This window comes from Loxodonta africana, chromosome Y (assembly GCF_030014295.1).
Source record: "Loxodonta africana isolate mLoxAfr1 chromosome Y, mLoxAfr1.hap2, whole genome shotgun sequence".
NCBI classification, from domain to species: Eukaryota; Metazoa; Chordata; class Mammalia; order Proboscidea; family Elephantidae; genus Loxodonta; species Loxodonta africana.
Genome location: NC_087370.1, coordinates 22,811,048 through 22,824,696, shown reverse-complemented (window position 1 = coordinate 22,824,696; position 13,649 = coordinate 22,811,048). Strand labels below are relative to the sequence as shown.

The window sequence follows — 13,649 nt, the reverse complement described above, 5'->3', positions numbered from 1 at the left end:
GCACTAATCCTGTCTCATTAACATAACAAAGGCAACCCATTCCCAAATGGGAATATAAGCACAGATATACAGGGCAGGATTTATGACAATACTTTTGGGAGACACAATTCAGTCTGTAACATTCCATGCTTTGGCCCCCAAAATTAATATATCTGCCACATGCAAAACCCATTCACCCCATCACATCATTCCAAAAGTCTTAAATCAACTCTAAGTTCAAAATCTCATCTTCCAAGTCATCTAAATCAAATATGGGTGAAACTTGAGGCATATTCCATCCTCGGACAAAATTCCTCTTCATCTGTGAACCTGTGAAATCTAGGCTACAAATTATCTGTTTCCAAAGTACAATAATAGAACAGACACAAGGTTGACATTTCCATCACAAGAGGGGCAAATTAGAGGGCAAGACGGGATAAGGGGCAGCAAGTAAGTCCACAACCCAGCACCCCAACATATTATCACTCAAGGCTTCAAAATAATCCTCTGTTTTCTGAGAACATGCAGGCAATGACCCTGCATTCCAGAGTCTAGATGTTGACCATGATCTTTGGATTCTGGTTGTAGGCCTTGAATCCTGAGCTTCAACTTGGCCTTTGAGGCCCACTGAGATGGCAACACTGCTCCCTTGCCTTGGGCAGCCCCATTCTTCTAATCCCTCCAGCAACCCCACCACCTCAAACCGAAGAAGCCCTGTTCTTTTTTGTATGTGTGCTTTAGTTGAAAATTTACAGCTCAAGTTAGTTTCTCATACAAAAATTTATACACACATTGTTATGTGACCCTAGTTGCTATCCCTGTAATGTGACCACACATTTCTCCTTTCCACCCCGGATTTTCCGTGTCCATTCAACTAGCTCCTATCCCTTTTGCTGTCTCATCTCGCCTCTGGACAGGAGCTGCCCATTTAGTCCTGTGTATCTGCTTGAACTAAGAAACACACTGTTCATGATTATCATTTTATGCGTTATAGTGCAGTCTATTCTATGTCTGAAGAGTTGGCTTCGGGAACGGTTTTAGTTCTGGGTGAACAGAGAGTCCGGGGGTCATGTTTTCGGGGGTTCCTCCAGTCTCAGTCAGACCACTAAGTCTGGTTTTTTACTAGAATTTGAGTTCTGCTGCCCGCATTCCTCCTGCTCTGTCAGGGGCTCTCTATTGTGTTCCCTGTTAGGGCAGTCATTGGTGGTAGCTGTGCACCATCTAGTTCTTCTGGTGTCAGGGTGATGGACCCTCTGGTTTATGTGGACCTTTCTGTCTCAGCACTACACATTTATTCAAAACCCTTGGCTTGTCAGCATGCTGGGTGTTCTTCCTGACCCTTTGACTGAGCTGGCACTTTCTGTGCAGTGATTGAAATCCCACGCTATTTCTGTGAGCTCACCAAAGTCCTCAAGCTTGCCTACTCCAACACCTTCATCAATAACCTTGTGTTATATATTGTGACAGACATCATGGTTTTTCTTCCTGTTGCTCGAATCCTTTTCATATACGCGCAAACTGCGTATTATATACTGAGCATCTGAAGAAAGGAAGGGAAGTGACTTAGTTACCTAGAGTTGCTGTAACAGAAATACCAGAAGTGGGTGGTTTTAAGAAATTTATTTTCTCACAGGTTAGGAGGCTAAAAGCCTAAATTCAGGGTGCTGCCTGCAGGAAAATGCTTTCTCTTTCTGTCGGCTCCAGGGCAACGTCCTTGTCTCAGGTCGTGTTTCTCTGTTCCTTGATGATCTTCACGTGATGTGGCATCTGTTTCCCTCGATCTCTGCGTGTTTGTTTGGTTGCTTGCTTAAAATTTCTCTTTTTAAACCTCAAAACAAATTGATTTAAGTAAGTAAGATTTCTGAGATTACAAAAATGATTCATACTATCTTCGCTAACACTGTCTCATTAACATGAGAAAACCCACTCCCAGGGAGAATTATAACCACAGGGATAGGGTTTAGGATTTACAACACAGATTTCTGGGGAACACAACTCAATACATAATATTTCGCTTTTTGACACGCCCCCAAATTCATGTCCTCACCACATGCAAAAAAACATTCACCACGTCACACCATCCTACATGTCTTAAATCAACTCCAAGTCCAAAATCTCATCTTCTGAAACCTATAAATCAAATATGGGGCAAAATTCCTTTGCATTTGGAAACCTGTGAAACCTAGACTACAAGTAATCTGTTTCCAACGTAGCATGGTGGAACAGGCACAAGGTAAACATTTCCATTACAAATGGGGGAAACGGAAGGAAAGAAGAAATAACGGGCACCAACCAAGTCCAAATCCCAGGAGAAAAAATTTCATTAGTTCTCAAGGCTTGAAAATAATCCTCTGTTCCCTGAGAGCATCTGGGCAATGTTCCCACCCTCCAGATCGTGGGTGTTGGCCATGCTTTCTGGATTCTGGTTGGAGGTCTCTCGGCTTGGGGTTTCACACCTACCTTCCAAGGCCACTGGTTTGGCAGTTCTACTCCCGTGGCTTTAGGTAGTCCTATCCTCCTAGTCCGCCTGAGTGACGATTATTTCCCCTCGACCCTGGCAGACACCATTATCCTGCACCTTGAGCATGGCATCCCCACTCCCTCAGCTTTGAGCAGCAGACCAATCCTCTTGGCAAAATTGAATGGCAGCCCCACATGCCAAAACCGAGTTGGTGCAGATTTAAGTCTTTGAAATATAGGAGGGCATATCTGCAGCCTTTGGAACCCAGGAGTTCTTGGTTCCACCCTTTGACAATCAGTCAGCCCTGGTTCTAGTGTTCCTTCCAACTTTTCTGCTGATCTCAGAGCAGCCGCAGGGATTATTCTTTTCTTCTCTTGGAGGACAACAGATGTAGCTCCCCAGGCCACTTGCTTGTAGAATTCCAAGAGGCAGAGGCCTTTCGTTTTGCAGCCACATTCTTAGCAAACATTCTAGGACGACACGTGTCCTTAGTTTGTTCAACAGGATTTTCCAAACCTTTAAGTTCTGTTTTCATGTTGCACAGTTCATTTTTAAGTCCATTTCTTTCCTCTTGCACTTTACTATTAGCAGAAGAAGAAACCATGTGACCTCTTTAAGACCTTGCTTAGACATCCCCTTACCCTTATATCCCAGTTCATCAGTTATAAGTTCTGCCTCCCACAAAACATTTGGACATAATTCAGGCAACCTCTTTGACGTTGGCTAAAAAGAATTAGATCTCCTCCATCGTCCAATCACATGTTCAACTTTTAAAGCCCCAGCAGAAGCACATTTAATGTCCACATGTCTAGCAACATTCTGTTGATGGCACCATAACTACTCTCTAAAATGATGGAGAATTTTCTCTATGGCTCTCCTCACTTCTTTCTGAGCCCTCACCAGAATGGCTTTTGATGTCCATAATTCTGCCGACCTTCTCTTGAAGACCACCTAGGCTTTGACTATTACGCACATTAAAACTCTTCGAGGCTTTTCCTATTACCCAATTCGAAAACCACTTCCACATTTTAGATATTTTTAGAGCAGCATCCCACTGTCCCATAACATATTCTTAGTTGTCTAGTGTTGATATAACAGAAATAACATAAGTGGGTGGCTGTAACAAACAAAGCTATTTTCTCAACAGCTTACATTCAGGGCACCAGCTCTAGGGAAGGCTTCCTTTCTCTGTGGCCTCTTGAGGGAAGGTCCTTGTCTCTTCTCAGCTTGTGATCTCAGTTTCTTGGTTATCTTCATGTGCTGTGGCATCTGTCTTCCCCCAGCTCTGCTCGCCTGCTTGCTCAACCTGATTTTTTTTACATCTTGAAAGAGATTGACTTCATACATACCTTACACTGATATTACCTCATTAACATAACCAAGAAGCCCCACTCCCAAATAGGACTATAGCCACAACTATAGGGATTAAGGTTTATAACACATATTTTGGGGGGATACAAATTCGATCCGTAACAGGAAGTATAAAGCATTTTCTCCTGTGGGTCTCATCTCTCGTTTGTCTCCTTTTCCTACGTAGCCTGCCTTCTTATGGCTGTCTGTTCTACATCCACATTACTTCTGCACGGGTGTTTGCCGTTCTGTACACGGTGGTCGCTTCCATGGCAAAGCCTTTCATCTACAACTTGGGGAACAAAGGCATAAAGGGAGCCCTGCAGACGTTTCTCTACAGTGAGTCTTCCTGTCAGAGACATCGCCAGTGTCCCGTGCTGGACACATGTGTCCATGGCTGATGGAACAGAGCAATTAATAGTGTGAACTCTTAGGTTTTCCTTTCCTGGCTTGAAAATCTTGATGCCACCTTAATAGAAGGTGGTTTTGAGAAATATGCTTACTTTCCCTGTGCCTCAGTTTCCTCATCTGTGAAAGAGAGGCTATGACAACATGTGCCACCTGTGCTTGATATGAGGATTAAATGAGCTAATATGGTAAATCACCAGCACAAGAAATACCATGTGAAGTTCCAAGTAGATGTTCGCTTTTGTTATATAAAAGGGAAGTTTGATGTGTCCCTGGGTGACAAATCATAATGTTAGGTCAGTTTTTGTCCATATGCAACGGCTTCCACCAGGGCTGCATACCCCAGGATGCATGTAGGATGTTCAGCAGCCTCCTTGGCCTCTAAAACACTAGAGTGTATTAGCACGTGCCTCCCTCGCAGTGTTTCCCGATATTGCCAGGTATCCTGAGGTGGAAAATGGTCCCTAGCTGAGAATCACTGATGTAAGGGGAGTGTCTCCAAAACAGAAAGAAAACATTTAAAAACGCTATAAGGAAATAAATGGGGACTACATCCTTCTCCCATTTGGGAATCTTGGGAAATATGATTAGGGACTGGACTTGTGTTAAAATAGTAGCAGGGATGGAGACTTCCAATTTTTCTAGATTCGTATTTTCTACAATTCACTTGCCCCTTTTTTTTTTCTTTTAATGTGCCTTTCTAATCTTTGTCTGAAGAGTGAACCTCAGGAGTGACTTCAGTACTGAGTGAAAAGGCTGTCTGGGGGCCGTAATCTTGGGGTTTCTCAGTCTCTGTCAGACCAGTTAGTCTGTTCTTTTGAGTCTGGATTTTTTTCTACATTTTCCTCCAGCTCTGTCTGGGATCCTCTATCGTGATCCTTGTCAAAGTAGTCAGTGTGGATAGCGGGGCACCACCTGGTTGGGCTGGACTGTCTGGTGGAGGCTGTGGTAGTTGTTCATTAGTGCTTTGAACTAATCTTTACCTTGTGACTGTGGTGTTCTGCATTTTTCCTTGCTCCATACGAGGTGAGAAAAGTGGAGTATCTTAGATGGCTGCTCACGAGCTTTTAAGACCACAGATGCTACTCACCAAAGTAGGATGCAGAACATTTTCCTTATAAAGTATGTTATGCCAATTGAACCAGAAGTTAATGAGTCAATGGTCCCCAGCCCTCAACCCAGTAATTCGGTCCCTCGGTGAATTTGGATTTGTCTGTGAAGTTTCCATGACCTTGGCTTGATCAAGCTCTGCTGACTTCCCCAGTATTGCGTAGTGCCTTAGCCTTCATCAAAGCTACCTCTTAACTATTCACTAGTGTTTTTCTCTTCTTCCTCACCCCTCCCTTTGAACCATCATGGATCGTTTCTGTGTTTAAAACTTCCTATGAGTTTTTGTAGTAGTGGTCCCATACAGTATTCGTCCTTTTGTGATTGACCCATTTCACTCATTAAAATGCCCTCCCAACTCATACATGTTGTGACATGTTTCGCAGATTCATCATTCTTCATTATATTTGCATAGTATTGCATTGTGTTCAGGTACCATAGGTTGTTTACCCATCATAATGGATTGAATTGCATGCCCCCCAAAATATCTCTCAATTTCGATAGTTCATGATTCCCTTGTATGATTGTCTACCATTTTATCTTTTGATTTCTCTATGTGTTGTAAATCCTATCACTATGATGTAATAAGACGAATTAGCGGCCGTTATACTGATGAGGTCTACAAGCCTAGGTAGTGTCTTAAGGCGATCTCTTCTGAGATATAAAAGAGAGAAACCATCAGAGAGACATGGGGACCTCATATCACCAAGAAGGTAGCGCCAGCAGCAGTGTGTGTCCTTTGGATCTGAGGTTCCTGCACTGGGATGCTCCCAGACCAAGGGAAGACTGATGACAAGGAACTTCCTCCAGAGCCAACACAGACAGAAAGTCTTCCCTTGGAGAGGACAGTGCCTTGAATTCAGACTTCTAGCCTTCTGGACTGTGAGAGAATAAAATTTCTCTTAATACCATCCACTTGTGGCATTTCTGTTATAGCAGCACTACATGACTAAGACATCCATTGACCTGTCGATGGGCACTTAGGTTGTTTCCATCTTTTTGCTATTGTAGATAATGCTGCAGTGAACATGGGTATGGGTATGTCTATTTGTGTGATGGCTCTTATTTCTCTAGGGTATATTCCTAGGAGTGGCATTACTGAATCCTATGGTATTTCTGTTTCTAGCTTTTTATGGAAGCACCAAATCGTCTTCCAAAATGGTTGTACCACTTTACATTCTCACCAGCAGTGCATAAGAGTTCCAATCTCGCTTGTCTTAGTCATCTAGTGCTGCTATAACAGAGATACAACAAGTGGATGGCTTCAACAAAGAGAAATTTATTTCTTCACAGTAAAGTAGGCTAAAAGTCTAAATTTCAGACGTCGGCTCCAGGCAAAGGCTTTTACTTTAAGCCTTCTCCTCAATCTACCCCAGGATGGGGAGCTTCTCTGAGCAGGGACCCTGGGTCCAAAGGACACGCTCTACTCCCGGCACTGCTTAGCGGTATGAGATTCCCCTGTCTCTGCTCACTTTTTTTCCTTTTATCTCTCATGAAAGGTGGTACATGCCACACCCCAGGGAAACTCCCTTTTCATTGGATCAGGGAGGTGACCTGGTAAGGGTTTTATATCCCACGCTAATCCTCTTTAACATAAAACTACAATCTCAAAATGGAGAACAACGACAGAATATTGGGAATCATGACTTAACCAAGTTACTACATTTCCGGGAGACATAATTCAACCCATGACATCCCTTCAACCTCTCCAGCATTGATTTTTGTGTTTTTGTTTTTGTTGTTGTTATGTGCCAATAACGTTGGAGTGAGAAGGTAGCTCATAGTTTTCCTTAATTTATTGTGGTTTAGTTGAAAGTTTACACATCAAGTCAGTCTCTCATACAAAAAGCTGTGCACACCTTGCTATGCAGTCCCAGCTGTGCTCCCCTTAATGAGACAGCACATTCCTCCTCTCCACCCTGCATTCCCCGTGTCCATTCAGCCAGCTCCTGTTCCCCTCTTCCTTCTCATTTCGCCACCACACAGGAGTTGCCCACATAATCCTATGTGTCTCCTTGAGCCATGAAGTTCACTCCTCACAAGCATCATTGTCTTATAGTCCAGGCCAATCCCTGTCTGTAGACTTAATTTTGGGAATGGTTCCAATTTGGTCTATCAAAGGGTCTGGGAACCATGGCTGTCAGGGTCCCGCAGTCTCAGGCAGACTATTAAGCCTGGGCTTTTTATGAGAATTTAAGATCTGCATCCCACTATTGTCCTGCTCCATCAGGGATTCTCTGTTGTGTTCTCTCAGGGCAATGATCACCAGCAGCCGGGCACTGTCTAGTTCTTTGAGTCTCAGGCTGATGGAGTCTCTGGTTTATGTGGCCCTGTTTCTTGGGCTTATATTTCTCTTGAGTCTTTGGTGTTCTTCATTCTCCTTTGCTCCAGGTGGGTTCAGACCAATTGATGCATCTTAGATGGCCGCTTGCTAGCGTTTAAAACCCCAGACTCCTCTCACCAAAGTGGAACACAGACCGTTTTCTTAATAAATTTTGTTAGGCCAATTGACCTACATGTCCCTTGCAACCGTGGTCTCCAAAAAACTGTCCCTGCTACTCTGACCTTTGAAGCTTTTGGTTGTATTGAGGAAATTCCTTTTGGTTTAGTTCAGTTGTACTTCCCGTCGCCTAAATTTTTGTCTGCTATCTACTTAGTGAATATCCCTCTCTTCCTGCCTGATTTTCGTTTTGATTTGCATTTCTTTAATGGCAGTGATGGTGAGCATTTTCTCAAGCCTCTGTTCGCTGCCCCACATTACCATTATTAATGAAATTCTGCAGCTTTGGAAGTTGTCAGAAATGAAATGGAACTCATAAAGATCAATATCCTAGGCATTACTGAGGTGAAATGGACTGGTATGGGCCATTTCAGACATTCATATGACCAACTATGCCAGGAATGACAAATTGAAGAGGAATGGAATCGCATTCATCACCAAAAAGAACATTTCAAGATCCTGAATTACAACGTTGTCAATGACACCATAATATCCATATGCCTACAAGGAAGAACAGTTAATACCAATATTATTCAAATTTATGCATCAACGACTAATGCCACAGAGGAAGAAATTGAATATTTATTCAACCACAAAGAGAAATGAAGTTCTGGTACATGCAAGTTGATGGATGAACCTTGAACACATATTATGACGAGTGAAATAAGCCAGACACTAAAGGACGAATTTCATACAATTCCATTTATGTGAAATGCCCAGAACTGGCAAAGGCAGAGAGAACAGTTTATTATTAGTTACCGGGGGCTGGAGGGAGTGGAAATGGGGACTTATTGCTTGTTGGGTAGAGAGTTTCTGTTTGGGGTGATGAAAAAAAAACTTTTCTTATTCTTTAGGTGAAACATTACACCTCAAGTAAGTTTCGTATTAAGAAATTTATATACATATTGTTTTGTGGCATTAGTTGGAATCCCCTGGGTTCGCTGTGTCCATTTGACCAATTTCCCTGTCCCTTCCTGCCTTCTCATCCTGCTTTTGGGCAGGAGCTACCTATTCGGTCTTATAAATCTAATTGAACTAAGAAGCACATTCCTCATGCTTATTACTTCCGGTTTTACACTCCTGTCTAATCTTTGTCTGATGAGTGCGCTTGGAGAATGGTTTCAGTTAGCGGTTCGCAGTGTGTCTGGGGGCCAAGGTCTCGGGGGCTCCTCCAGTCTCTGTCAGACCATGAAATCTGCTCAAACATGAATCTGAGCTCTGTTCTACGTTTGTATCCTGTTTTGTCCGAGACTTTGTGTTGTGTTCCCTGGTAGGACAGTCATTGCTGGCAGCCAGGCACCATCTAGTTGTTCTGGTCTCGGGCTGGTGGAGTCTCTGGTTCATGTACTCCTTTAGTACTTTGGGCTCATATTTTCTGTGTGTGTTTGGTTTTTTCTTCATTCTCCTTTGTTCCAAATGGGATGGTATGAAGAATTTTTTGAAATAGGGTTGATGGTTGCACAACATTGTGAATGTAACTAATGAATTTGTACACTTCAGATGGTTAAAATGGCAAAATTTATTTTTTACATGTATTTTACAATAGTTTTTAAATTCAGTTATAAGAAACGAAAACGAATGATGTCTACTTAGTTCATACGAAAAAGATATAAGAAACTTCAATAGATTCTGCAGCCCCTGTTATAAAAACAAAACAAAAATGGGATGCCATATTTTGGATAGTTTTGAAATTGACTTTGTTTTCAGAGACATGAGTATTTACTGAAAAATTGTGTATCAAGTACAGACTCCCGATGCATCCCACCTACACCCAGTGTTTCTCCTATTGTTAACATCTTGCATTCCTGTGGTGTGGTATACGTTTGTAACAACGGGCACAGCAATAGTGAGATGTGGTTTTCAACTAAAATACATAGACTTCATCAGGGTTCACTCTTTGTGTTTATACTCCTATAGGTTTTGACAAATGCATAGTGTCATCAGTCCATCATTACATATCCTACAGAATAGTTACACAGTTGTAAAAATTCCCTGGGCTCCACCTATTCGTTCCTCCTCTCTCTCCCCAAACCCCTGGCAATCAATGATCTTTGTACTGCCTCTACACTTCATACTTTTCCAGAATGTCATAGGCTTGGGATCACACAGGATGTAGCTTTTCTAGACCAGCTTCTTTCACTTAGTGTGGATTTGAGATTCTTCCATAACTTTTCCTACCTTGATAGCTTAATTATTTTCATCACTGAATAATACACCTTTGTATGGATGTCTCACTATTTGTTTACCCATTTACCTATTCAATGACATTTTGGGTGCTTTCAATTATTATAATTATGTAGGAAGCTGCTGTAAACATTTGTGAGCAGGTTTTTATATGGATATATGTTTTTAACTCATGTGGGTAAATACCTAGGAGTGTTACTGCTAGATCAGAATGGGAGGACTGTGTTTAGATTTCGAAGGAACTGTCAGCTTGTATTCCAAAGTGGAATTTGCATGGAATACTATTTTTTTCAAAAAACACTCTTAAACCAAATACAAGAAGAGTGTATTTCATTGTATACAAAATAACATCAATAAAAATATTAACAAATATAAAACCACATTTGCTCCTGACTATTCCGTACAGGCTTATTTGTTATAGTCAAGGACTTTCCGAAACGTAAAATTTAGTTTGGACTGAGAAAGTAACAAACACTGATGAGGACGAACCCACAGTGAAAATGAAACTTTCATAGGCACAAAGGAATTCTAATGACCCCTTCTTGGAGGTAGTACTACTTTGTTACACACTGAGAAACGTTGTTCTTTTATCACTGACTTTCAGAAATTTGCTGTTTGAAATTATAGAATTAAGGATGAAACACCCCCCTTTTGACAGAGTAGTCTCTCCACAGTGAGATCTTATATGTGATGTGAGATGTGATGAACAAGGAAAGGCTTTCTCACGCACCTTAAATTCCTAAGTCCTCCACTATGAGTTTTTATGTCTTCTGAGGGAAGAGCAAGCACGAAAGGCCTCCCCACATTCTTTAGATTCATATGGCCTCTCTCCAGTATGAATTCTTCTATGTGTCATGAGGACTGAGGACTGCCTAAAGGCTTTCCCACATTGCTTACATTCATAAGGCTTCTCTCCACTGTGAGTTCTTATATGTGTAGTGAGGTTTGAGAGCTGACGATAGGCTTTCCCACATTCCTTACATTCATAAGGCCTCTGCCCATTGTGACTTCTTATATGGTTAGCGAGGTTTCCTGAGTGACTAAAGGCTTTCTCACATTCCTTACATTCATATGGCCTCTCTCCAGTATGAATTCTTCTATGTGTCATGAGGCCTGAGGACTTGCTAAAGGCTTTTCCACATTGCTTACATTCATAAGGCTTCTCTCCACTGTGAATTGTTATATGTGTAGTGAGGGTAGAGAGCAGACTAAAGGCTTTCCCACATTCCTTACATTCATAAGGCCTCTGCCCAGTGTGAGTTCTTATATGCTTAGTGAGGTTTCCTGAGTGACTAAAGGCTTTCCCACATTCCTCACATTCATAAGGCCTCTCTCCACTGTGAGTTCGCATATGCAAGGTGAGGTGTGAGGGATCTGTAAAGGCTTTCCCACATTCCTTACATTCATATGGCCTCTCTCCAGTATGAATTCTTCTATGTGTCATGAGGCCTGAGGACTGCCTAAAGGCTTTCCCACATTGCTTACATTCATAAGGCTTCTCTCCACTGTAAGTTCTTATATGTGAAGTGAAGTTAGAAGAATACCTAAATGTTTTCCCACATTCCTTACATTCGTAAGGCCTCTGTCCATTGTGAGTTCTGATATGTGTAGTAAGGGATGAAGCCTGACTATAGGCTTTCCCACATTCTGTACATTTATATGGCTTGTCTCCACTGTGAGTTTTTCTATGATCAGTGAGATGTGAGGAACACTTAAAGGCTTTTCCACATTCCTTACATTCATAAGGCCTTTCTGCACTGCGAATCCTTCTATGTACGATGAGGTTTGAGGATTGGCTAACGACTTTCCCACATTCCTTACATTCATAAGGGCTCTATCGACTGTGAGTTCTTATACGTGAAGTAAAGTTATAAGAATGCCTAAACGTTTCCCACATTCCTTACATTCCTAAGGGCTCTATCCACTGTGAGTTCTTATATGTGAAGTGAAGTTAGAAGAATACCTAAACGTTTTCCCACATTCCTTACATTCATAAGGCCTGACACCAGTATGAGCTCTCCTATGTGAAGCCATCGCTGAAGAATAACTAAAGGCTTTCCCACATTCCTTGCATTGATATGGCCTCTCTCCAGTATGAATTCTTCTATGTGTCATGAGGCCTGAGGCCTGCCTAAAGGTTTTCCCACATTGCTTACATTCATAAGGCTTCTCTCCACTGTGAATTGTTATATGTGTAGTGAGGTTTGAGAGGTGACGAAAGGCTTTCCCACATTCCTTACATTCATAAGGCCTCTGCCCATTGTGAGTTCTTATATGGTTAGTGAAGTTTCCTGAGTGACTAAAGGCTTTCCCACATTCCTCACATTCATAAGGTCTCTCTCCACTGTGAGTTCGCATATGCGAGGTGAGCTGTGAGGGCTCTGTAAAGGCTTTCCCACATTCCTTACATTCATATGGCCTCTCTCCAGTATGAATTCTTCTATGTGTCATGAGGCCTGAGGACTGCCTAAAGGCTTTCCCACATTGCTTACATTCATAAGGCTTCTCTCCACTGTGAATTCTTATATGTGTAGTGAGGTTTGAGAGCTGACGAAAGGCTTTCCCACATTCCTTACATTCATATGGCCTCTCTCCAGTATGAATTCTTCTATGTGTCATGAGGGCTGAGGACTGCCTAAAGGCTTTCCCACATTGCTTACATTCATAAGGCTTCTCTCCACTGTGAGTTCTTATATGTGAAGTGAAGTTAGAAGAATACCTAAATGTTTTCCCACATTCCTTACATTCATAAGGCCTCTGTCCATTGTGAGTTCTTATATGTGCAGTAACGGATGAAGCCTGACTAAAGGCTTTCCCACATTCTGTACATTTATATGGCTTGTCTCCACTGTGAGTTTTTCTATCATTAGTGAGATGTGAGGAAGACTTAAAGGCTTTTCCATATTCCTTACATTCATAAGGTCTTTCTCCACTTTGAATCCTTCTATGTACAATGAGGTTTGAGGATTGCCTAAAGTCTTTCCCACATTCATTACATTCATAAGGCCTCTCTCCAGTGTGAGTTGTTATATGTGTAGTGAGGTATGAGGGCCAACCAAAGGCTTTCCCATGTTCCTTACATTCATAAGGCCTCTCTTCACTGTGAGTGCCTAAATGTGCAGTGAGGGCTGAGGAAAAATTAAAGGCTTTTCTAAATTCCCTACATTCATAAGGCTTATCTCTGTTATAGAAAAGGAGGGATAAAGGGTCACTAGAAGAACTTTCTTTACATTCACCCTTATGACCTCTCACATGTGTCCAAAAGGACGAGAAACTACAGAAATCTTTCCCATACTCATCACATTTATACTGATTGTCACTAGTGAGTGTTGTCACAGGATTCTTAAGAGTTGAGATACAAATGAAATCCTTTCCACATACCTCACACTTATGGGGTTTCTTTCCACTAAGAGTTCTCATAGGAGTGGTACCACCACAGGCTTCTCTAGATGTAATAAACTGACAGGTATGGTGGTTATGTGATGAGGGATCCATGATGGCTTTTTCACAGTCAAAGCATTCAAAAGGATTTACTTCTGCAGGATTTCTTTTCTGCACGGTAAGATTTGGAATCCGCCTGAAGGTTTTCCCACACGGATTGCCTTCATTACTTTCACGGAGGTTTTCTACTGTATGAATTCTGTTAAAAACAAGCAACAT

At 41.9% G+C, this 13,649-nt stretch overlaps 1 protein-coding gene across 1 annotated transcript in view; it reads right to left on the bottom strand.

The window, feature by feature from the left end:
* The window catches only part of LOC100669823 (zinc finger protein 420), a 22,956-nt gene extending 9,307 nt beyond the window's left edge, over nucleotides 1–13,649 (bottom strand). The window contains exons 1-3 of the mRNA XM_064278864.1: nucleotides 11,953–13,649; nucleotides 10,794–11,617; nucleotides 4,017–4,187 (exon numbers count right to left, since the gene is read on the bottom strand). Coding sequence (XP_064134934.1) covers nucleotides 4,017–4,187; nucleotides 10,794–11,617; nucleotides 11,953–13,649 — 2,692 coding nt within the window. The remainder of the gene's footprint in view (nucleotides 1–4,016; nucleotides 4,188–10,793; nucleotides 11,618–11,952) is intronic.